Source organism: Amphiura filiformis, chromosome 6 (genome assembly GCF_039555335.1).
Source record: "Amphiura filiformis chromosome 6, Afil_fr2py, whole genome shotgun sequence".
NCBI classification, from domain to species: domain Eukaryota; kingdom Metazoa; phylum Echinodermata; class Ophiuroidea; order Amphilepidida; family Amphiuridae; genus Amphiura; species Amphiura filiformis.
Window position 1 is genome coordinate 32728886 of NC_092633.1, and position 25247 is coordinate 32754132.

Consider the following 25247-nt stretch of genomic DNA (forward strand, 5'->3'; position numbering starts at 1 on the left):
CTTTAACGTCAACCTGTCTTTTTGAACATGGTCTTGAAGTGTGTGTGTGTGTGTGGGGGGGGGGGACAAGCACGACAACGGGCGACTTGAATTGTGCTGAAAAGAACAAAAACGGGTCGGAAGGTAGGCCTATGTGTGGTATACCACAATTTAATAGGGATGAGGCTATCACATTCTCGTTCCTTTATAGGCCTACATCTAAACGGAATATATTTTAGGCCTAACATTTCACCGGGATTATGAGACAAACAAATATGAGCTTTCTTCCGATGCCAAAATCTCCCGGGATGAGGCTGTCGATCAGGTTACCCACTATTAATATTTTAATAATTGCTTGTTTGGAACTAGCTAATGAACTTGATCTTTTTTTTTTTTAATTTGTCCCTGGGGTGGGAGAAGAGAGCCTGGGCAAGATGGTTCCATCTCAGTACACCACTGCCCTGTTCCCGATACCCGTATAGGCCTATAGTGAAAACCTGACTATGCGGCACTGGAGGTAGGCCTAGGCCTACGTGATTTTCATAATTATGTTTTCACAAAAACTACTTTTAGTATATAATATAGGCCTATACCGTAAAATGGGGTAACTTTGGGCACTTTCCAGAGTTTTTAAACCACTGCTTCTAAACAAAACCAATTATATTTCTAATTAACTCTTTTTTTATGACATTAGGGGTCCCTTCTACAAACAATAATTTTGTAAGGGTGCCCTATAGGGGTTAAAAATAGCCTGATCAAAGTTACCCCGCATTTGGGGCAACTTTGGTCAGAGTATGAAATCAAAAAAAGCTAAAAAATTGATCTTCGCTGTATACGGGCAAGTTATTGTTTTTTGTGACATTTGACCCCTTTCAAAATTAATCAAGCATACATCCTTGCTCACAAATATCGATTTTTAATTTTTCTGAAAAAAATGTGAAAAAAATGCTCATTTGTGGTCAAAAATCCTGGTTTTTTCCACAAATTTCGTGGAAATTGGACATGATCGACTATTATTTCTTCTAAATATATTTCTTAACAAATTGACACCAAATATGACTAAAAACAATATTGCTGTACGAAACTAATATGACCATTTAAAAAAAAAAGATATTTGACCGATCAAAGTTACGCCGCTGACCGAAGTTACCCCATTTTAACGGTACCAAATAAAAGCAATTATGGACTCTTTAAGGGATCCAAAATGAGCGTTTATTGCGTTTCGACAGTATTTTTTGTGGGACATGAGAGCACCTCAGACCTATCGAATTGCATTCTGAATACGAAGCATGTCTTTATGATATCAAATAATTTTCATTTTTTAAAATCACAATATAATACAAATTTTATGACAAATTATAAAATTTGATATTTTTCAAATTTTTGATATATAACAGTCCTCGAAGTAAATTATATAAATCTAATGATATATTTTAAAATGTATGTAGCATGGAGGAAAAGCCGACGGTCAATTCAAAATTTTGACCTTTCATATTGAAGATATGGATTTTTTCCCAAAAAGACCTAATTTTTTTTTGGTGTTTTGGGAAAAAAAATCCATATCTTCAATACGAAAGGTCCAAATTTTCAATTGATCGTCGGCTTTTCATCCCACCTACATACACTTTAAGTATATATCATCACATTTATAAAGTTTACTTCAAGTACTGTTAAATATCAAAAATATCAATTTTTAATGATTTGCCATAAAATGTGTATTTAATTGCGAATTTCAAAAAATCAAAATTATTTGATATCAGAATGACATTCTTCATATTCAGAATGCAATTCGATATGTCTCATGTGCTCTAATGTCCCAAAATAAATACTGTCCAAACGTTCATACCCCAGCCCTTAATAAAACTGAAAATCAAGGCCAATGCAATGAAAAAGCTTGATTTGCGTGATTCCTGGAGCATGATTGAGTAATTTCTCCTTGGTTAATTTGTTCATGGCATTCATAGAGGAAGGAATGATAAGTTGGAGATTGAAAAACAAAGGGGTAGGCCTGTAGGCCTATTCCGAAATTGTTCGTAATTTTTCTTTCAAAACTCTTTTCAAGCTTACAATTTTAACTTAATTTTTTAATCTTAGATCTATTTGCATAATGTCGATGTAAGCTGATGTACAGCATCGAGATTCAAAATAATGTAAGCAAGGAGGAAAATAGTTTTGATATGATTTGTTAAACTCAGTCACAAGTAAAGATCCAAGACTGCTTTTGGGGCTGGCTGCCGTGAAAAGTGATAGACGCCGCCGCACCTGCCTCGCCGAGTGAATTTACTTTGCCGATGACGTTAGTCGATAAATCGATATTTTATGTAAATTGATTGAGACAACATTATTCAAGATGGCGACTGAGAGTTTTCGGAATGTTGTTAAACTATCGTAACTAATAGTTTATCATGTTTATGTGTTGTTTATGTAGAAAATAGAAATGACATGCGGATTTCTTTCTTGATCTAATTCTATAGGATCCATTCATGGATGTACTTAATGAAAATGAGGCGCTTCGACAATTTTTCGGTGAGTAAAACAGCCAATCCAATGATGCCAATGGCACTAGCGATCACTCCCAATACATTTACATGTACTGCAGTGCATACCAACAACATGCATCAGTGAGTAACAGTAACACTGTACGTACAATAACACATGACACTGTAATGATGACGGTCACCCCCATACACTGCTTAGCACGTGTAGATATAGGTAGTGACCTATATCCAGGCTGGACACATCACACTACCGTGTGATGTGTCCAGTTCGTCGCCGAACTTGCATATAACATGGAGAGCTTAGCATAACGGCCTGCCTATTTACGCTTCCTGAAAACACTCTTGCACATAACATACAAAACCACAAATTCACTAACTTCAACTTGCACTACCGACACCATGAAAAATATTTTAATTATTACCGATCCTTCAGAATACTTGCAAATATTGGCAGTTTCATAAAATCCTGCTGCTGAAAATCGTAAATTCCACAATCTTCTGTCAGATCCAGGTCAGTAATCACAGGTGGGCGAATCTACCAGCGTGACAAGACCAGAGATAATAAAAAGGATGAGAGGCCACGCCGCACAAATAGTTAGCCTGATTGGCAAGCGGCGTCGCTGGCCAGATCTTCTACGGTCGTGTATGATGAGTAGAGACCATAGAGCCCTATGGCTCTGTGGAAGTAACGGTTCCTAATTTTGAAACCATGGATAATATATTCATTTATACGAGAACCATATTTGTGTACCAATCACAGAACAGAATTTCACTTACTCACAGCTGTCAATCATTCTTGTGAAACGTAAGCTCCGCCTAGTATCAAGGTCTTCTTCTGCGCATTGGTTGTGCGCATTAACTAGCCTCCAGCACAAATCCTGTGCACATCAGGTTGGATGGGCGGTTTACGCCTGGTTTACACAACAGGAACTGCGATGCATCCTCAACTGGATCGTTTCCGTGTATTCGCATTGCATGGTGGGTAATCGCCTGCCAATTTGCGTAGCTCCACGTTCACAACAGTTTAAAATCAACACAGGTAAATCCATATAAAAATTAACATGGACACAAAATTGACATATCCTATGTAATTCAAATAATAAAATAATAAAATATAATATTATCATGATAGATGCACGTTTTATTAAAACTTGAAAAGATTATTAAGTCCAATAATTTGTTTGTGTTAGTTTGCACGAGTCACAAAATGGCGACCCATCACGCATTTTCTGCATGTGCCGACATTAGTAACTCATAGTGACTGTCCTCAAACTAGCGCCAGTGTGTCTCAGGCCTGATAACGACCCCAGGTAATTTTATGCAGAAAGTTTTCTTGCGTAACAGCTGCAGGTGACAATTAAACAATGAACACGGCTTGTTTATGTACATGCGTGGGGAGGCTTGTACGTCAGCTGACGTGTTTTGGACATGTTCGCGTAAAAAGTGTCGTTTTTCTTCATGAAAAATACCAGCGATGACCAGTTTTTGTGGGCTATTTGATTTACAGGTATGTCGGTTCGTCATAGGGTAGAAATGATAGCTGTACAATTTGTATAACATACAGTTTAACATAGGCCTAAACATTTATGGGCACAAATCGACCTTCCGTATTACGCACAAGTATGTGGAAGTGGCAGGCATAGTAGTGACCAGTGTTAGTGTATTGTGCGACGTTGCGTCTCGTGGTTCAGAACTTCGGAAGTCACTCAACAAACCCTGGCCTGACTAGCTCGAGACGAGATACTCTAGCTAAAATACAGGTTTACATTTACTATCTTACATTATCTTGCTGTATTTCAGCTAGAGCTCTAAACGACAAGCTTTCGGGTTTTTTTGGAGAACAATACTGTTACGTAAGATGAAGAAGAAACCCGCCTCGGAGCCCGCCCTACTAATTATTACATTGTACTTATTGCAATTTGCCTCCACACATTACGTAATCAACACAAAGCTTTTGTGAGAATTAGTGAGTGGATAAGAAATTGACAGCGGAGGATACGAAGGACACGCCGATTGCTAGTTGTCAATCATGAATTGCCGCAACGTTTTAATATTTTACTGCATGGCATTCCGCAAGCACCAAGACAAATTATGCCGTATTTTTCCAAAGATCATCTCATATGAAGTAAGCTGAATGCGATCTGTACTTTTGTAACATTCCGATCGCTTTTGATCACCTATTATCGGCGAATTTGCTTGAAAACATGTGAGTTCATGTTGTGTAAACATAATTAGCATAGACACAAATGAAATTACGATGCAATACAATGTAATTTGAATGCGCAGCAGGTCTATAGAAATAAGGCTGCCCGGTTTTATGCAGAATTATACCCCGTCTGGGCCTGACTGAGGCTGTGCATGTCAGCATGTGTGCACGTTAAAACTTAATAAAATCAAGTTTATTGAAGTTAATGTAGAATGTTGGTTTCATACTTTCTGCCGCTTGCGGCTGAACGGCGTGACGCGTCATCATGCCACTTGCACTTGTCTGCAAGCGGGGCTAGTCCTGCCAGCAAGATTTCAGTCTTTCATAAACATAATGTAATGACATAGTCTCATAGATCTACGGAGACTACGGAGTCGGACCTGTCCTGAAGTCTTGCAGCGGTACATAGGGATGCACTGTACGTTTAAGAAATCCAAACTTCAAGCATCAAGAAATATACCTTGTGAAGTTGTATTTGTCAGTTTTACCTCAGAGATGCTGTAGACCTTCTCTACACAGTGTAGAAACATCACAAGTAGTATGCTGCTCACATGCTCAATATGATAAATCCAAATCATGAAAATTAAGATATTTTGCAGAGCAATATTTTGACCACTTTTGCACTAAGTAAATTACTCCCATGAAGATTGCAGGTTTTGCCAACTCAGGGAATTTTGAACCCACCCAAAAGATGAGTGGACTAATACAGTGGGATTAAAATCATCCACGGCTTCCACGCACGCCAGGGTCAGAAATCCGCAACCAAGTGCGAGAATCCTTTTAGATTCTCCCAGTGGAATTTTACAAGAATCCATGGATTCTCGCCATATAACTTTGTATGATAAATTGAAATATTTACGAGAATCCATTTAGATTCTTGCAATTTTGTTGACGAGAATCTTTGCGAGAATGGATTCTCGGATTCTCGCCGAATTTCTGACCCTGCACGCCCAAACCCTGGTACAATGGGATTAAAATCATCAGTGCATGCCCAAACTGTCCTTGAGAGAGTTCCTCAGCAGGGTTCGAATTCAGTCAATTTTTTTGCATCACAGTTTGTGCTATGCAAAACACATGTTTGCATAGCAGTATAGCACTTTTAGCTGTGCATTTTGGAAAAGTGCATAGCAGTTGATGGAAATTGCATCGCATTTTGCGATGCGATACCGTCAAATTGGATCGCTGTTCCTCAGCAACATCCTCAGAGCCCAAAATGAGCCCACATATTGTGATGTTTCTTATTTGTGGAACAAATGTCAATATACCGATCTGTAACTCAGTAATCAGATAATGTCATAATGATAAAGATTACTGAGTTACAGTTACTGGAACTACAAGCGGAGCGGCACACAGTTGAGCAGCATGACTCTGAAAGCCACCCTGGCCTTGCCGCTCAGCACCACTCCAAAATCGTATTCCTGAAAATTTGAGCTTCATACTCCATTTCGTTTTGAAAAGTATGTATCCTGGGGTACTTATTTGTGTATAATTCAAATCTGGCATCAGAAAACGTGTAACTCCTTTACTTTAAAAGATATAGGGCCCTTAAAATACAACTTCGTCCATCCAGGACCAACTTCGGGGGGTCAGAACTCCAAAAGTAAAAATAATTTTACCGTCCATTTTTTTACCAGTCAGAGCCCTTTGGTAGGACATTACTCTTACATCCAATATTGAGTCTATTAGAATACTTTTAGCTGAGATATTACCCATGCAAAACCCCAGTTGTACATTTTTTGTACATTTTGACCCCCCTGAAAACCAATGTCAGACATTTTGCCCCACCATCAACTTCAGGTATGTTGAAGATATGTTCTTGGACAACATTTCTGAGAGATATTGGCTTGGGGTCTTGATGGCTTCAACACATCAGTTAGGTTTGCTTACTCCATGGAGTTGTACACATTTTTGATTTCACATGTATACTGACTTTTTTTTATATGTTTCTTTGTGTTTCTTTCTTTTCAACACCCCTTGATAAATTTGTGACTATTTTTGCACTTTCTCAAAAAATAATAACACACTGGTAACAAAAGTTATGTCTATTATAGGGACAACGAATCCAGTTACTACACTGTAATTTCAGTGACTCAAGACAAGCGGTATGTTATTTATGATAAGAAAAGAGGTACCGCTAGAATGTACCTCAATTTCTTAACATTTTAATAATGAACCACTTGTCTTGAATCTCTGAAATTACAGTGAAGTGATTGGATTCGTTGCCCCTATAATATACATACATAACTTTTGTTACCAGTGTGTAGTTATTTTTTGAGAAAAATGCAAAATTAGTCACAAAATTTATCAGGGGGTAGTACCACCTTAAAAGATCAATATACTAATATAGGTTCGAATAGTAAATAAAGTAAATACCATACTGACGCGAGTATAGTCCCACCTTCGAGTTAAGTCCCACCCCCAAATTTTCGACCTAAAGCTACATGTAAATGCTAGGATGGCACAGAACAGTCCATTCAATCAAATGTTGTCATCAGCCTATTTTATCGTAGTGTATTTGTTGTGTGTGAGCTGAACTGTCGCGGTAGATTGCAATCATGCTTTTGTTGAATGCATTTGGGTAGTCCGCCATAAGGCTAAAAAAAATATGTTTGGTTGCCATCAACCGACCGACCCAAAAATTTGAAAATCTTGGGTCATTTTTTTTTTTCAATCACATTTTTAGAAGAAACATTAAATTTAGATAGAATCAAGGACTTTTATAATACTTGTTATTCACTCATTTTATTTATTAAATCCATATTTGATTGAAAACAAGAAGTATTTCCATTTAAATCCAGTCCAAAAACACACTATTTTTTTTACCATAATATGATCAAGCATTTGTCAATACTAGCCTTTTCAAAATGGAGGGGAAATCAAGGAAGAGTACATGAAAAAAAAAAAAGGATCAACCTACCGACCCTCATAATTTTTATCTCGGAAGGGCAACCAAACAACTATTTGTTTTGGCCTAATAAGGGAGGATATGTCATATGCACAACCTCTATTGTGTGCATTTTTATTTAGTCTTTTTGAATAGTGTTGTGTTATGATGAAATAAATACATTAACTATACGCTGCAGTTACGTAATAATCAGATTAAGTACCATAGCAATAGATGAGTACAATTTTTGAATATATCGCTCTGCACTACAAGCAGGTTTTTTGCATCACCTGTGTATGTCTGCAATCATAGATTGAATACAATACCACTCTTTTCAAAGATACTAATCTTACAGGTGCAAGTGATCATTTGTTTGACATCTATGGTTCAATGCATAGATACTGCGTGAACGTTGTAGTTAAGGCTGGCATTTTCGGGCGGGCATGCGGGTACCTGCCCGAGATAACATTACTAGGGTATTTCCTGCCCGGGTACCCGAAATTCAAAAAAAAAAAAAAAAAATTCAATGCATTTTGATATCATTTATAGAGTATGACATGAAAACAAAGTATCAATTTTCATATTAAAAACACAAAACAATTCAATTTTTTTTTTTTTTAGGTCAACCATGAATGATCCTAGCATTTAGGTCTAGGTCCAACGACACTACAAAACCGGAAAAATAAATTTTTTTTTTTTTTTTTGCAATTTGGTACCAGTTACCCGCCCAAAAATGCGCTGGTACCCGGGTACAAAATTACCCGAAAATGCCAGGCCTACTTGTAGTACAGGGCGATCTATTCAAAAATTGTATTCGTCTATTGCTATGGTAGTTAATCCTGTTATATCATCACTTCGACAGCGATATATATATAGGGGCCTACGTGAATTAAAAATGCAAAAATACAACATGCTGCTATGACCGTAAATATTACTCAAATGCATTCAATAAAAGCATGATTGCAATCTACCACGACAGTTCGTCTCACACACATAACAAATGCACTACGATCAAATAGGTTGATGACAACATTTGATTGAATGGACTGCACTGTGCCATGATTACGGTGAAGGACATCGGTTCAAATCCTTTGGCACCAATCAATAATTTCACACACAACCTCTATTGTATCATTTCGCGCACACTAAAGAAATCAGCAAATTTAAGCAGGGCTTACACATTGCTGATCAATATCATTTTCCACTGCATGACTTCCATTTTAATCGCCCTAACGTTGAAATGGACTTCCCTGTAAATTGGGAATAATTCTTTGGTCCCGATATATTGTCGAAATATAGTTATAAATGAATAAAAGTCGGCATTGAAGACAAACATATCAAAATGTTACCAACAAATCTTGTTAGGTCCGGGGTCCACTAGAACATTTTCTTTCATGACTTTTTTCTAACCTACCGTATATATAATTAAACATTTTGCTAGGCAAATCCAATAAAAAGAAACTCACTTCTTTAGCTTTTGCCATCTGGTCTGATGGCTTGATCACAAGTGTCTTGGTCCACTGCTTTTCCCGCGAAACGGCTTGTTGACATTTCCCGGAAGTGATGTTGTTTTTGTTTGGAGCAGTGGATCGTATACGTGATCGAGAGAGACGATACCTTCGTCGCGGTTGATTGCTTTTGGCCCCTTTTGCGGATTTGAATGGCTTCCCTTATTCTTCTGGTGAATGCGTTTGAGTCCCTGTCAAGTACTTTTGCCCTTCCCATTCAATGACGTGGTTTTCCTGAGCGATGTGGTCAGTAATGGCTGATTTGTGTTGTTCAGAAGTTGATTCTTTTCGGTTTGCTCTTGTGAATTTTCTTTCGGCTATTGTTTCGGCTAGCGCTAGCAGAGTGTGGCTATCCAAAATGGTCTTTGGATAGAGTTAAACAGCAAATGAAGGACAAGCAACCGAAAGCGAGAGAGAAAAAGAAGGACGACACTCCATCAAAAGGAATGGTGGTCATACCCTACGGCAGGCGTGGCAGAGAGGCTGCAAAGAATTTTAAAAACATAACATCTCCACGGCGATGCGACCTACCAACACGCTAAAAAGCCTTTTAGTCCACCCTAAGGACAAGAAGGACATAGAGCAGACAAGGACGTTGTCTACAATATCCCGTGTAAAGGGTGTGACAAGTCCCACGAGGGGAGACAGGAAGACAGTTTGGGACAAGACTCAAAGAACACAAGAAAGACTCTGAAACAATAGCCGAAAGAAAATTCACAAGAGCAAACCGAAAAGAATCAACTTCTGAACAACACAAATCAGCCATTACTGACCACATCGCTCAGGAAAACCACGTCATTGAATGGGAAGGGGCAAAAGTACTTGACAGGGACTCAAACGCATTCACCAGCAGAATAAGGAAGCCATTCAAATCCGCAAAAGGGGGCCAAAGCAATCAACCGCGACGAAGGTATCGTCTCTCTCGATCACGTATACGATCCACTGCTCCAAACAAAAACAACATCACTTCCGGAAATGTCAACAAGCCGTTTCAAGGAAAAGCAGTGGACCAAGACACTTGTGATCAAGCCATCAGACCAGATGGCTAAAGCTAAAGAAGTGAGTTTCTTTTGATTGGAGTTGCCTAGCAAAATGTTTAATTATTTAATCTACAATCCTACAAAATGCATCTATTTACTACCGTATATATATTTTTTCAAATGAATAATAAAAACCGAGTGTCTAAGTTATAGACCTTTTCAAATCAAGATCGGAAAAGTTCGAAAAACTGCGCTATTTATTCAGTAAGCTAGGGGGTCAAATTGTACCCAAACTGGCGGACAAGAAATGTCATGAATTACGACACCCTTTTGCACGAAAATACAGCTTATTGAGCCAATGTGAACATGGGGTCATCGTGAGAAATATTTCCCTAGCATATTGAGCTAACACCTCAGCTACTTAGTTTTTCGCAATAAGATACTATAAATGGAAGAGATGGACAAATGTTCGTAATTTTTCGTCAGTTAAATTTTTTTACAGAACATTTTGTTTATGTGCATTACCTCTTCCACAGTCAGTCTCTTATGCAACGCTACCACCACACACTTGATTGCACATTGAGTATCCTTGGCAAAAGTACCTCTCTCGTCCCTATATTGACCGTCGAAAGTTCATGATGCCTGTTACACATTGAAACTTCTCACTGTACATGATGCTGAAGAGGTACTTTTATGCACGCGCGATTGGGGAAATTATTTCATGCTTCGGGTTTTATCGGAATTACTCAGTATAAGGTCTATAGTTAATTGGACAGACAGTAGTGTGCCAGTCCCAGTTACATAACAGATGCGGTTAAATGATAGCTAATGATGGGCGGAATTACATATTTGTGACCATCCACCACAACTGAGCCCGGATGTCTCCAGTGCCACTATTGAGATATGCTCCATTGAACTTTAAAACAATAAACAATAGGAAACAAAGGATTTATTGACTGTTTTATTGATTTTTCACTACTTAAAAATCAAGTACTATAGACATGATATGATATACCGTAAAATTCCGTCTACAAGCATATATATGCCTCTAAACGAGGTTTTTTTGACACAAGAGACAAGAGGCAGACACTCTCAACAAAAACGTTATTTGGAGTTTGAACAACTATATTACTGATAAAGGCGGCTGTACAAACATGTATATTTGTAAGACCAATCTATTGCAATGTTTTTGAGAAGGGTATTGGCCTTTCATATCTTTCGTTAAAAAACCCTCGCTTAGAGGCATATATATGCTTCTAGACGAATTTCTACGGTACATCATTTTAAAGCTAATTTCAAGCAGAATATTTTGGTAAAATATATAAAAAATGATGATTGGCGACTTCAGGACTCAGTTGTGCTGGATGGTCACATTTGGAGTCATTAAGTTGTCATCAACTGGGTTGGTAAAGGTCAACGATTATGATAATTTGAGTGCGCTGCTGGGGGTAGAGAACGAATCTAGCAGGACTCACGTCTGTCGGATGTGCACGGTCAGGTAATCACCGATATCAAATTCATTTTCTTGCTTCTAGACAAAGGTATAGGGCCCTCAAAATGGCCAAAATGAACCATACTCTGGGGCTTCTGCCCAGAAATAAAAAATATTTTTGGAATTGGTAGATAATATGAGCTCAATTAGCTACTCTGGGGCTGATCAAAAATGACAATTTATTATTTCAGTCATAACTTGATCCCCCCCTGAAAATCAATGTCACCCATTAAGCCCCAACTTTTACTTCAGGTATGGTTTAGATTGGTCCCAGATGAACTCCTATGATAGATTCACGCAACTGCATTTTTACACGGTTCACAAAAATAGCGACTGAGTCCTTAGTAATGGTCACACGACAGTGATTTTACAGGTGTGGGAGGAGAAGATGTTGTTTCAACTATCAACTAAATTATTTTGACCAAATACCTCATATTTTTTAATCTAATTCTAGTGGCATTTTTTAAACTGTATACTTTATTTTGATACACCCTGTACAATGGTGGTGTTCAGGGTGACTTAGGTCAACTTGTTAGGAATTGTTCAAAGGTAACATGAAAGTAATAACGCTTTTGTATGTTGGTAAATTGCCATTTTAGCAGGCCCATTTGCAGTCCTTTTTCTTTTACAGGGAAGCGAGGGTTGTGAAATTTCCAAAATGTGGACCTTACCCCCCCCAAATAGCTTTCATGCAAAAGTGGATTTTGCTCCCCCTAATTTGGACCTTTATAGACATTGTTACCCTGTTTTTAGACATTGTTACCCAGAAAAGTGGACATTATATTGGCTGCACTTTTTTTGTTTGTGCGGACAGTGGAGTTCACCCTTCCCTCTCCTGCGCATGGGCCTGATATATAGGAAACAATAATAAAAAATAAGATAATTTCTATCAACCTAAAAATTGTTGCTTTCCCAAATCCCAACATTGCATCTGACTTTTCATTGTTAATCAATACTACATGTCAAAGCATATGTCCACCTTGTGACAAAAATACCACATTCAACCACTGCCCTTAGCTAATTATGTCTATTGAACTGTACCTCTTAATTGAATAAAAACATCAAGCAATGAATAATGTTAATTAGAAATAAGAAGCTCTGCTAATTACAAAATAAACCAGCATCTTCTGGCCAAATTGCAATATTTTTTGTGAGTGTAATTTGCATTTACACAGGCCTTCACATTTAGAATTTGGTGGAGCTCCATCAATATAATCATACTCCTGGTTTAGTTGGGGAACTTGACTGAGCTTCTCAAAATCACTCTCCTGCGATTTTTGAGAAGCTCAATTTGATGAAAGGTGCTAAAATGTTTGGTTTGCTGAGTGAATTCACTCAGTGGCTAAGTAGTCATTATGGAATCCAAGAGACGATAATGTTATATATGGGTGGTTTTTAACATCTCTAGAAAGGGCAACAATTAGTCCTTTAAGTTTAAATCTCACTTGTTTTAACAATGTTTACTGTGCAGTTAGAATTTCCACAGCAATAACTGTACCCAGCCATTAGTACATTGACCAATCTTCAAAACACGCACACAAATTGAAAACAAAATGGTTGTATGTGCATTCCCCGAACCATGCCTACGAGCATTGTCTATCGTTCTAGTGGAGAGACGAACTTCGCACTTGTATTTTCGGAATGATGAGATGACCCGATATAACTTGTTATATTAGTCTCAAGTCAGTTGTCGTGCTATTTCGTTCGCAGAGCCTTTACTAGTTACTTACCATGCTGTTTCAACAGATTGGTATTGATTGATGTGATACAGTTCTTGGAGTATTTATTTTTGACATTTTGTCTGAAATAAGCGTAATTTGTTTTTTGCTCAGTAAATAAATAATCTCTTCAAACAATTCCAAATAAAGAGCGCTGTTATTAATGCTCACGAGCTATGCTCTGAGGTGCACTGTAGGAGCGCCTGCGCTCCTCAAAAACCAACTGCTGTTTACAGATCACCATTGTATTGATTGGTTTGGAACAGAATTTCAGTATTTTTTTAGTGTTCATGTAATCATTACCTCCTCCGAAAATGTGTAAGAGGAAACAGGGAATCAGCTTTCATTAGCTGCAAGACATGTATCTTGTACTTTTTTTGCTTGTCTTCAACAATTTATTGCCTTGAACATGTTAAAAAGTAGGTACCAAGTGCAAAAGATCTATTCAAAATAGATTAGATTAGTAATATGTGTCCTTTATTTGTTAACTTGAATGTAGGTCTCCTCCCTTGGGACCTGCAAAATGTTTTATTACTTTATTTTTGTCTATAGGCTATTTTACAAAACAAAACCATAAGCATAGTTTATAACACACTTTGTGCACCCAATCTGTGTTATTAGTAACAACATGTAAAAATCTTTTAGGTGGACCCATGGGTATGTTTTGCAGTATCACTAAAAATGTGATTTATGATTCCGAGTATCGTTTTTCAGGAGTTAAGTTGTAGGGGTATTTCCTTGGAACCTCCCAAACATCCTCGAGGCCAGGGCCTTACCCATGTATGTTCTAATAGCATGGAAGCTTTGCTGTTTTGCCATGCTACCCTGCTTGATCTGCGCTCTCCATGCCTGATATGGAGATTGATCAGCTGGAACGATGAGTGCACCCTAATGCGAGTTATAATGTGCATAGAGTTACTAAGGCTTAGTGATTTGATAAATCAAACCTTAGTTTAAATTCTACTTATCAAAGGTACTTACGGCTCGGAAAGTGACTTTTGCACAGTATTTTTGTGGGACCTGAGAGCACATCAGACACACCAAATTGTATTCTAAATACAAGGAATCCTTCTGATATCTAATAATTTTGATTTTTGAAATTTGTTACATATGAAAAATTATTAAAAAATGGCATTTTTGACATAACAGTCCGCAAAGTAAACCTGATTTATGTAATGATATTGATAATTGATATGTACTTATTTGTATGTAGCTGGGATGAAAAACTGTCCATCATATGAAAATTATGATCTTTCGTATTTAGTAAAGATATACATTTTTTCCCAATAAGACCCTAAAGTTGTCAGATATTATTATTAGGTGTATTTTGTAAAGTACATGTATGGGTATTGGGGTACAAAGTAAATTTTATGTAATCTTCAAGCTCATTATCAAATCTTTACCTTGATATTATAAAGCTCACAAGTGAAATTGTGTCATGTTCTTGTTTAGTGGGAATGTAACCATGGTAACACCATTACTGGTCACTAGGTTCCATTTTTGATGGCTAGTGATGAGTAAAAATTGGCTCGTTTCCAGTCAATTGGATCACACTTACTAATTTGCAAGTAAACTAGGCCCGCAGGCAATGTATCATCAATTTACTGCGTACTACAATTTATACTGGCATCGTGTAATTTGTACTATACTCGCGCATCACATCCTCTACTTCCATGTATCCTATCATGTTATCAGGGGTGTATGGAATCCCACCATAGTTTTAGGATGTTGGTGAACTGGGACTGTTATGGCCCTAGGGACAGTCGTAGGTAGGCTGAATCTCCCTATTGACAAAATGGGTTGGTGATGACTTTGTCATCTATTGACTTAATCATTTAGATTTAGTAATAATAGTATTTGATTTATAAATGATATCCTTCCCCTATGTAGATCCTTTCAACTGTGCAGTGTGTTACATGTATGTTCTGTGGCTGAGGTGTACAGTACTCCATGTTCTGCCATTTTTTTAAGTTCACCAGACCCATTCCATGTCAACTCCAGGGATGTGCACCGCAGCACCTCTTCAATTTTTTTTTCTTTTTCTGTGTGGTGGTAGATATTGATGAGAAAGTAAAATCCGAAAATTTGAGCTTCATACTACATTTCGTTTTCCCGTGGCATCAATTTGAAATTTAGGTGGGTCAGCGTAAAAAATGTGTCGCAACACGAAAGACGATGTTTGGAGGTCCATAAATGTATAAAGGGAACCATTTACAACTTTGAAAAGTATGTATCCTGGGGTACTTATTTGTGTATAATTCAAATCTGGCATCAGAAAACGTGTAACTCCTTTACTTTAAAAGATATAGGGCCCTCAAAATGCAACTTCGTCCATCCAGGACCAACTTTGGGGGGTCAAAACTCCAAAAGTAAAAATAATTTTATTGTCCATTTTTTGCTAGCCAGAGCCCTGTGGTAGGACATTACTCTTAACCAATATTGAGCCTATTAGAATATTTTTAGCTGAGATATTACCCATGCAAAACCCCAATTGTACATTTTTTGTACATTTTGACCCCCCTGAAAACCAATGTCAGACATTTTTCACCACCATCAACTTCAGGTATGTTGAAAATATGTCCTTGGATAACATTTCTGAGAGATATTGGCTTGGGGTCTCGATGGCTTCAATACATCAGTAAGGTTTGCATTCTCCATATAGAGTTGTACACATTTTTGATTTCGCATGTATAATGACTTAATGACTAAATTTCAAATTGATGCCACGGGAAAACGAAATAGCGTGTGAAGCTCAAATTTTCGGAATTTTACTTTCTCATCAATATCTACCACCACACAGAAAAAGAAAAAAATTGAAGAGGTGCTGCTGTGCACATCCCTGGAGTTGACATGGAATGGGTCACCATGGTTTTTGACCATATTAGTATGCTGTCCCATAAAGCCAGTCATTAATCAAAATAGGTGGTAAATTTTTTGAGCCTTGGTTTTATTTTTGCAAATTTCTTGAATGGAGTTTTAAATGCGAAATTAACACCTCACGAATATATGACATAATGTATTACAAGTAGGCCCCTTTTAGATAGGTCCGGACTGGGCAATGGCGAAAATCTCTCTCTGACTCCAAATCACGAAAAATAACAGTGCACTAAAATTACCACTTATGTATAATGTAATTTAAATACCTTAAGCAGCTTACATAATTTTGGCTGTTTCCAAACTAGTTCAAGAAATAGAGGGATTTTTGGATGATTTGAACCATCATGAGCTGACAATTTTTGTCAGTCATGTCACGTTCAGGGAATGGTACTCCTTTGTGTAGAGCTTTGTCAAAGTGGTTAAGTTTGTGGTGAAATTTCAGATACCGGTAGGTATTTCTTGTTTTGATACAACAACAACAACATTCATATTTGTTGATTCTAATACAACATTGATGTTTTGTGTGTGTGAGTATTTCAAATCAACAGTGGATGTGTGTGTGGGTGGGGGGGGGGGGAGGTTGTGTCACCTGTGATTGAACTATTTTATTGAACATTTGTAGGATTTTAATCCTTCCCTAGGGAAGTCCTTTTCAGAGGATACTTCCTGTCCATCACTTTGACATGTCCTCTTGACAGTTCCCCTAGTGTATATAAGGCAGATCATCCTGTTTATTTAGTTACTCTGAAGATGGCACTCGCTAGAGTACCGCTTGAATACCGAAAGATCAGCCCTCTGAAAAGACATCTCTAGGGAAAGATTGAATTCTACTCATGTTTACCGACCTAGAGTACCAATTCAAGTAATGTCAAATCATTTATTGAATATTTTTACTCCTGAATTATTCAGGAAACACAAATCAATTTTTATAACATTCACATTTAGTAAATTTTACCTAATCTTCAGTCATTTTGAAATTATATATTAATTAAAAAGGTGCAGGAAGGAAGGGATAGCCAATATTTGATCAATAAATCAATAACTACTTGCTTTGAGTTGCTGAATTTTCAGTACAGTAGTTGTAGTCCTTGCCCCTATAATATATTACTTGTTTCCAATGTGCTATAATTTTTGAGAAAAATGCAAAAATAGGCACAAAATTGGCCAGGGGTGTAGTACTCCATTAAATAAGACAACAAATAAACACAAATCCCACCGGCACACAACCCACCTTGTAAAAAGAGCAAGGGAATGTGCCGATCACTAGACGGACGGGATTTGTGTTTATTTGTTGTCTTGTTTAATTGTAACACTTTGGGTTGGTAAACTGTTCTTTCTTTCTTTTTCTTTCTTTCTTTCTTTCTTTCTTTTTTTTTCTTTCTTTCTTTCTTTCTTTCTTTCTTTCTTTCTTTCTTTCTTTCTTTCTTTCTTTCTTTCTTTCTTTCTTTCTTTCTTTCTTTCTTTCTTTCTTTCTTTCTTTCTTTCTTTCTTTCTTTCTTTCTTTCTTTCTTTCTTTTCTTTCTTTCTTTCTTTCTTACATTCAGTTTCCTCTTGTAGTGAGCAATCATTCCCCATTGTCTTTATATGTTCTTGTCATCTTGTGCAGGATGCGTAGCCCCATTACCTTATATCCTATAAAAGGTACATGCATGTGTATTTTTGTTAAGAGTTTTCACTTTTTCACCCCCTTTCTTTTAATACGTCCCTAACTCCATATTATAAAACTGTTACTTTACAGACTAGATTTGACTGATAAATTGCCTGTCAATAACATTATTTTTAGAGTTTAAGTACCATTTATTTTGATTTAATCGTGTTTGTTGTGCACAACGTGGACTTTGATCATGACATGATGATAATTTCACATATACACCTGTACCTGTTACATATACCGCGTAACAATAATAATGAAGGGCATGTTTGACCTCAATGCTCTCATTAGTAGTTACTGATGGCATTGTTATTGATAATCTATTATTTGATAACATTAATAATGATCTGCATTTGTGTGCGGAGTCAGAAAACTTTATTGGATTCGTTGTACTATGCATTTATTCTCATCAAATATAATACTAAACTAAAGTAACACAATTTGAAATAGAGTTTTGCCATCTTACAAACCTAGATTTTGTATAAATTATGCAGCTTGAGAACTCATTAATTGAGGAGTCTTAATACTCTTGTCTTTCTGTCTACAGCGGATTCCCCAGACGACGATACATTGGATTTGGATTTGGATTTCCAACAGTTAGAACAATTTATCACTCAGGATGAAAATGATTTGTAAGTATTCATGAGTATTTTGCCTGTCTGCACCCAATAACCTGTGTGTGTGAGTACACACTTATGCTGTCTAGGAATGATTAGATTTTGTATATTTTGTAACCAAATCAATAAAGCTCTGCATGTTAGCCGTAGGCTTCAACATAAAAAGTCCAAGTTTTGAGATGTTTTCTCAAAATATCAAGAGCTATCTTAAGAACCACTAAACCAATACTAGGCTTCAGTAAATAGATGCTAGGCTAGACTTGTTTGTACTCATTGTAATGCATTTTTCATGCTTATTCCAAATATGGTCATGAAATTGAAAATGTATTCAGAATTTTTTGAATTATCAAAAATATTTAAACTTGTTGTCTGCAGTTGACACCCGCGTGGAGAGGGTTAAAGTCAGCCAGAGTTGGAAAAAAACTGCATTTATTTAAGTTGTTTTAAAAAATCTTATTTTTTTGTTATATATATATTGCATCTATGTTAGTTTGAAATCATATTAATATTATAATTATCAACACTACATGTTCTTACATGAATCGCCCTAGAAATTTGTTTGAACACATGGCTAGTGGAAACTCATACATGGTGAAAACAAGTGGGAGCCATGAGCCATTCCTATGAAAAATATGGCTCCTGGTTGCTTTCAACCAACATGAACCAGGAGACACGTTTTGGTAGAAAAGTGGCTCGTGGCTGTGATCCTCCACAATTGTCCCCCATGATTTCAACAACTTGAAATTATGAAAGATTTGGAACTAAACTTCCCCTTCGATAAAGGTAAGTACTGTAATTTTAAAATATGGTTTGTGCCACTTTTGTTAATTTTAAATTGGACTAGCCTTTTTTTGGGCTTATAGTAGCTCCTAGTTCAATGAAGTGGCTCCTGGTGGAGACATACTTACTAATTAACACCCTTGTCTAAGGGAACAACCCAAAAGTTCGATGAAGCCCTATAAACGAAAGTCCTTTTCGTTAGGGAGGGAGGGGGGTCAAAAAGTCTGATTACGTTTGTAAAGAAGTAGTTAAAACATCGGTCAAAGTTTATCTTTTTTTAAAGATTTAATATATAATTGTAAAATTTTAGTATTTTCTGAAGTATGATATTAACATTTTACAGTGGTTGCTTCAAAATGATTTCAAATAAATATAGAGTGCAGTACTCGCAACCTGCAACTTGTAAGTTCATTTTTAAAGCAGCTGTACCGCACTTTGATTCTTTTTTATTTGAAAATCCAGCAAGTCCTCATTTTTTATGAAGAAAAATATTTCAAAATAAAATAGAATTATTGTTTCTTAAACGTGATCAATATACTAGCAATGTCGCACCCCTCCATAGCGACGGCCCTGTGGCCAATAAATACGGGTTGGAATTTTTGATATTTGGCACTTATGTTAGAGGGGAGGGGGAGGGAGTTAGCCTTCTAACGAAAGGACTTTTGTTTATTGGGCTTCATCGAACTTTTGGGTTGTTCCCTAAGAGGGAGAGTCTTAATTACCAGTTTCTAAAAAATGAAAACAATAGCAGCAACAAAAACACCTGACCAAAATAAACAACACTAATTAATCACTAATCTCTAAAATAAAAACACCAAGAAATTACTAATATGTAATGGACACTTCTCCAAACCCTCAGCTTGCAAAGTTGGTGATCTGGGATGATGAGGTGCCCTTACAAATGTATTTACACTGCCTTTCAGAAAAGAATGGCACTCTTGCTCTGATCCACACAAGTAGATGAGTGATATACGCAGAGTGTTGTGTTCCTTCATGAACGCCAACGTTTCGATACATAATTTAATTGTTATGATTGTGAGACAATTGAATCAGAACCCCACACCTGTTTTTGCGCTGTGTACACTCTCAAAATGTAAACAAGTTGCATTTTTCCGTGCCATCAAGTTAGTTGGATAGCTCTTGTACACAATTACTGATTTGATCAAAAACAAGAACCATTATATTAATGATTTCTTTTTTTTTTCTGGTAATATAAATACATGTAATTAGGATGCACATTCTCATCAAGACTGTAAATATATTTCTTTTCCAAGAAAGTAATCAAGATTTGTCTGAAATGTCTCAGAAGTCCACAATTCCTTCCTATTAAAATTTCCCAGTTTCCATACAAGGAGCTGGCTGACAGTCCCAGTCTTGGAGATTTCTGGATCAATGTCGAAATGCACCTCTAGGCTACAACAAAGTTGTGTACCATTGTATATAGAACATGTTAAAACATGATCACCTCGTCAGGTACAGGGATGAAAAAATATTCTATACAATATACTCTGTACCAGGTACAGAGGAGGATGGCAGGCACCAGGGGAAATCATTAGGAATGAAAAATTTAACATGTATTAGGGATTGGGACACTTACAAAGCTTACCATTTTCATCGGGATAGCCCAATCAGCTATTTATATAGAGAGCTCGACATGAACGGTTGTGATGTTTTGATATGTTGAAAATTATTTATGTTACAATGTTTGGTTTTACAAATTCAAGTGGTCAGTGGTATACATTTCATGAAAACACACATTTTTTAATTGGTCACACTCGGTGAATGATCCCGGAATGGGCATTGAAAATGTGTTTACCGATTCCTTGGTAATATACTCGAGCCGTGCTCTACAAAAGTGTGATTCTGTATCCAGTGGCCATGTCCTTTCAAAGTTTCTTCACTTAGTGAGCAACAGTACTCACAAACATTCAGTCAGTCCCTGGGTTGCCTTGTACACAACTCAATACACATGTGTAAGTAAAGTAACCTCTTATACCCTGTTTATATAGGCCAAAACACTGCATGCATATGAAGGGTTACAGTGCCCAGAAAATCTATGATGAAAGGAAGGTTGTCTACGGTGATGATTGTCCATCATATGGCACTGCTTTTTGGAAAAGGAATTGTCAAACTGGCCACATGTCCCTCACAGATGAGCAAAGAAGGTGACGTCCATCATCACTTACGGACAATGTGGCCAGTTTAGAAATTCCTTTTCCAAAAAGCAACAGTATCATATGACGGTCAATCATCACCATAAGCTACCGTAGACAGAAAGTAGACATATTTTTAAGATGTGACAATTTTTGCACCATAATGTACATAAGGACCAGTGATTATACAGACAAAATTTCATTGATATAGCTCCTTCACTTCTGGGTGATTTCAAAAACTTTTTGATACCCCCTCGTAGTAATTTAGCCCACAGTACTCCATCCATGAGCACTGATAGCAACTTTAGTCGGCATTCAATTGTCTATTTTCATGCATCATTTACATTTTTTCATGCACATATATCTAAACAAGTGAAAAACTCTTTAAAATGTGAAAAATCGTATACAATTCAGTTATTACATATTAAACACCACTTACATGTAGAATGTAAAGCGGTACTTATCATATATATTGATGTACATATCACAAGCAATATAATTCCAATAAAGGAAAGCCCAATTTCCTTCAAGTTTGACAATTATTATTGCACGCATCGCAACTTTTTCCTCGCAACATTTGATTTACCTGTCATTACTAAAGTGACCTTGAAGTTGAGGCAACTACAAGGGACTCACAGGCTACTTAAGTAATCCCTAGGGATTGAGAGGAAAGGGCATTTCTAGGGAGGGGGTTGTCAGAATACGAGCATGACTTGGTAAAAATTTTGAGTGTTACAGCTGTTTGGAGATGAAGGATGTTGATCACTGATTGGAGATGGCTACCATTAGCTCTTCTCTTCCTTTATCACTCATTCTGTTTCTTTCTCTGACCGATGTTATTAAAGTGTTAATTACACCACCCGAAAAATGGTGCACTGTAATTTGTTTGTTTGTAGGGGGAGGGATCTCAAAAAGTATGGTAAACAAGTGTTTGTGTCAAACTGAAAATGAACCCTATAATCAAGCTTTAGTTCCATCAATTTCTTACCCAAAACAAGTAATCACTTCTTTTACACCCCTAAGCAAGAAAATTTGGTTTGATGTACTTTGTTGTTGGCCATTCAATTCATCTTGGGTATTTGTTTAAATTCTTTGAAGATGTCCATTGTCAAATTGACTGCCTCCCAGCCCTCGAATTAAGGATCTGAAGGGGCACAGCAACTTTTTTAGGGCAAGTTGATAATTGCCTTGGATTTTTTGAAAAGGCAAGGCAACACGGCAATTTGTAATATTTCAAAAGGGCATCACGGCAACTGTTGAAAATTTGAGAAGGGCACCAAGGCAATTTTTCAAAAGCGAATAGATGCATTGCTGTCACTGTCAGCTGAATTCGACACCAAAGTAAAATTCGACTCTCAACTTTACACTAAAACTAACCTAATTGCTCAAAAAACCTGCTTAAATAATACAAAGCAATCAAAAATCAACATGCAGTTTAATTCACTTAAATTTTGCGATCTCTAGTTCTGAGCTGCAAAACTGACTCGAAACAGCGATGAAACAGCTGTAGGCCTAACTTCGGTAATGATATTGATCAAATTCGCCGGGATAAAAACTATTTTGTTAAAAACATATCTAGAGATGGGCTCACATATACAAGATAAGACGATACCGGAAGGGTGTTGCCATCGATTTGCAATGGGAAGTCAATGTTTGCTAATCGAGAGATCAATTGATTTGCCCAGCGCCGGATTTTGTTCATTACACGAGGAAGCTTAGCTTAGTTACTAACAGCGCTTCTGATTGGTCGATAGTACGCTGAAGGTATTTCTCTGACCAATCGAAAAAATGAAGTCTGATTTCTAGCAACCAGATAATGTATAAAAGCCGATGTGATTGGCTGAATATGTAAGCTTACGTAGGGGTAATGAATATTAATTCACAACAAACTATTGTGTATACTGTGATTGATAGCTGGGTTACGATGCTCAAAATAGCGCTCGTGTTCAAGATTTTCGATATAATTTTCCACAATTTTTCGGGGTTTTAACCAGTACTTGTTAATGATTTATAATGAAGGGGCAGGGCTAGGGCACCAACGGCAACTTCATTAGAGGGCACGGCAAGTGACTGCCGTCGGTAAAGGACATATTTTGAGGGCATTACGGCAGTGGGGGTGGGCACCCACGGCAATATGCCGTCGGTGCCGTGGGTTAATTCGAGGGCTGCTGCCTCCCCCCACCCACCCTCTTAATATGCAACTATTTTATACGAATCATTTTCATGGAGATTTGATATTAAAGTTGATAAAAAAATCATGATGATGATATCCATAGTTGTGTAACATGAAGGAATTCTAAATACATTTTCATTTAGTGCCTGTGGTTAGCATTATCCGTGAAGTAATTTTTTCAGACAAACCGTCGCAAAATGGATGCCCTAAGAAACTCTTTTTAAGAAACTTTAAAAACAACAAACCTAGGGAGCATGTTATTATAATTTGCCAAATATTCAGTTGCCATCGCTGTACACAATCGAAGTAACTCAATGTATTACATTGTATGTACATACATATTAAAGTTGAGATTTCTATTATTTGATGTATAATCAGGCAGAGTGCGTAGAGTGATGTGTATGTTTACATTGCCAATTCAGAGCATTGGAAGGGTATTGTATCTGGCCTAGTTCAGCACCCCCACACAATTAACTTAATTATCTGAAAGAGAGCCTGTTATTCACCAAGTTATGAATGTCTATTTGAACAGTTTCATGCAAAACATTTTTTTTATTTCAAAACAATATCATTTATGTCTGACACACATGTTATCCCTATCACATTGCCAAATGATTTTACTGTGATTTAACTGTTGATCAACAGTATATACTTTACCCTATTTTCATTTTTAGTTCTTGAAATTTTACCTTTCTGATATGAAAATGTGACTCAAAATAACATTGAAAAACGGGACAAATTGAGATAACATGGTAATATAACTCTCGCTATAACCGATATTCATATTACCCATATTGGGAGCTAGTATAACCAATTAGTGTCTACTGTGTGATAGACCTACATGTAGCTGCAAAAGTTGAAATAGCATGATACATCATTTATAACCTCATACGCAATACATGCGTTCCAAACGCAAACACGGTTACTAATATTCAACAGTGGACCTCTGCTGCGTCAGCGTAAATATTAGTAACCTCCGCGCGCCGTGTTGTGTGTCAAACAAATTGCGAGAGCGATGGCCACCGTATTTGGATTGTGCGCTACCATATTTGCACAAATTGTGATTCGCACTTCTGTTATTGGTCGTTCTGTTTTAGCGTGATCGATTTTTGGAACTTAGGCAAAATGTAAAACTTATTGAGGAAAATAGTATGTTATTTTGTAAAGTGAAGAGCTGAAAGTGACGGTTATGAATGAGGTTAATAACTTTGCATCGGTAATATGTCTGGCATTATGAAAAATCTAAGAATTTTGTTTTGGACCTTGGAATTCCCTCGATTTCAAAGGCAAAATGTTTGGATTTTTCATAATGCCCTACAAATAACCAATGCGCAGTTATTAACCTCTAAATGTTGTCTTGCGATAATTTACTAATTGTTTTTTTGTTTCTTTGCTTTTATTGTAACAGGGTGCTACCAGAGAGTCAGCAACAGCAGCTACCACAAACTCCTCAACATACCTCTGTCACATCAACACAAGGGGGGCTACCCCTAGTCAACAGTACCCCTATACCTCCAGTTACTCCTTCCACCAGTACCCCTGTTAGATATTGTCCAATACAGCAATCACCAGCGCACTCAGTTACCAAAGTCTCATGTACTCCCATCAAGACCAGTACTGCTGTTGGGACACCGCTGCCAGTACCGAAAAACCTCCAGAACAGCACTGACTTTTGTAATTCAACAACAACTAACATCAGTACCAATACTGGCGGATTGCCACTCAGGTAAT

General features: G+C 37.1%; 1 protein-coding gene across 2 annotated transcripts in view; it reads left to right on the plus strand.

Moving 5' to 3' along the window:
* The first annotated feature begins 2321 nt into the window (after positions 1-2321).
* LOC140155301 (myelin regulatory factor-like) overlaps positions 2322-25247 on the plus strand; it is a 137026-nt gene continuing 114100 nt past the window's right edge. For both annotated transcript variants that reach the window (XM_072178076.1, XM_072178078.1), the window contains exons 1-3: positions 2322-2505; positions 18341-18425; positions 24925-25242. In XM_072178076.1, coding sequence (XP_072034177.1) covers positions 2463-2505; positions 18341-18425; positions 24925-25242 — 446 coding nt within the window. In that variant the 5' untranslated portion in view covers positions 2322-2462. The remainder of the gene's footprint in view (positions 2506-18340; positions 18426-24924; positions 25243-25247) is intronic.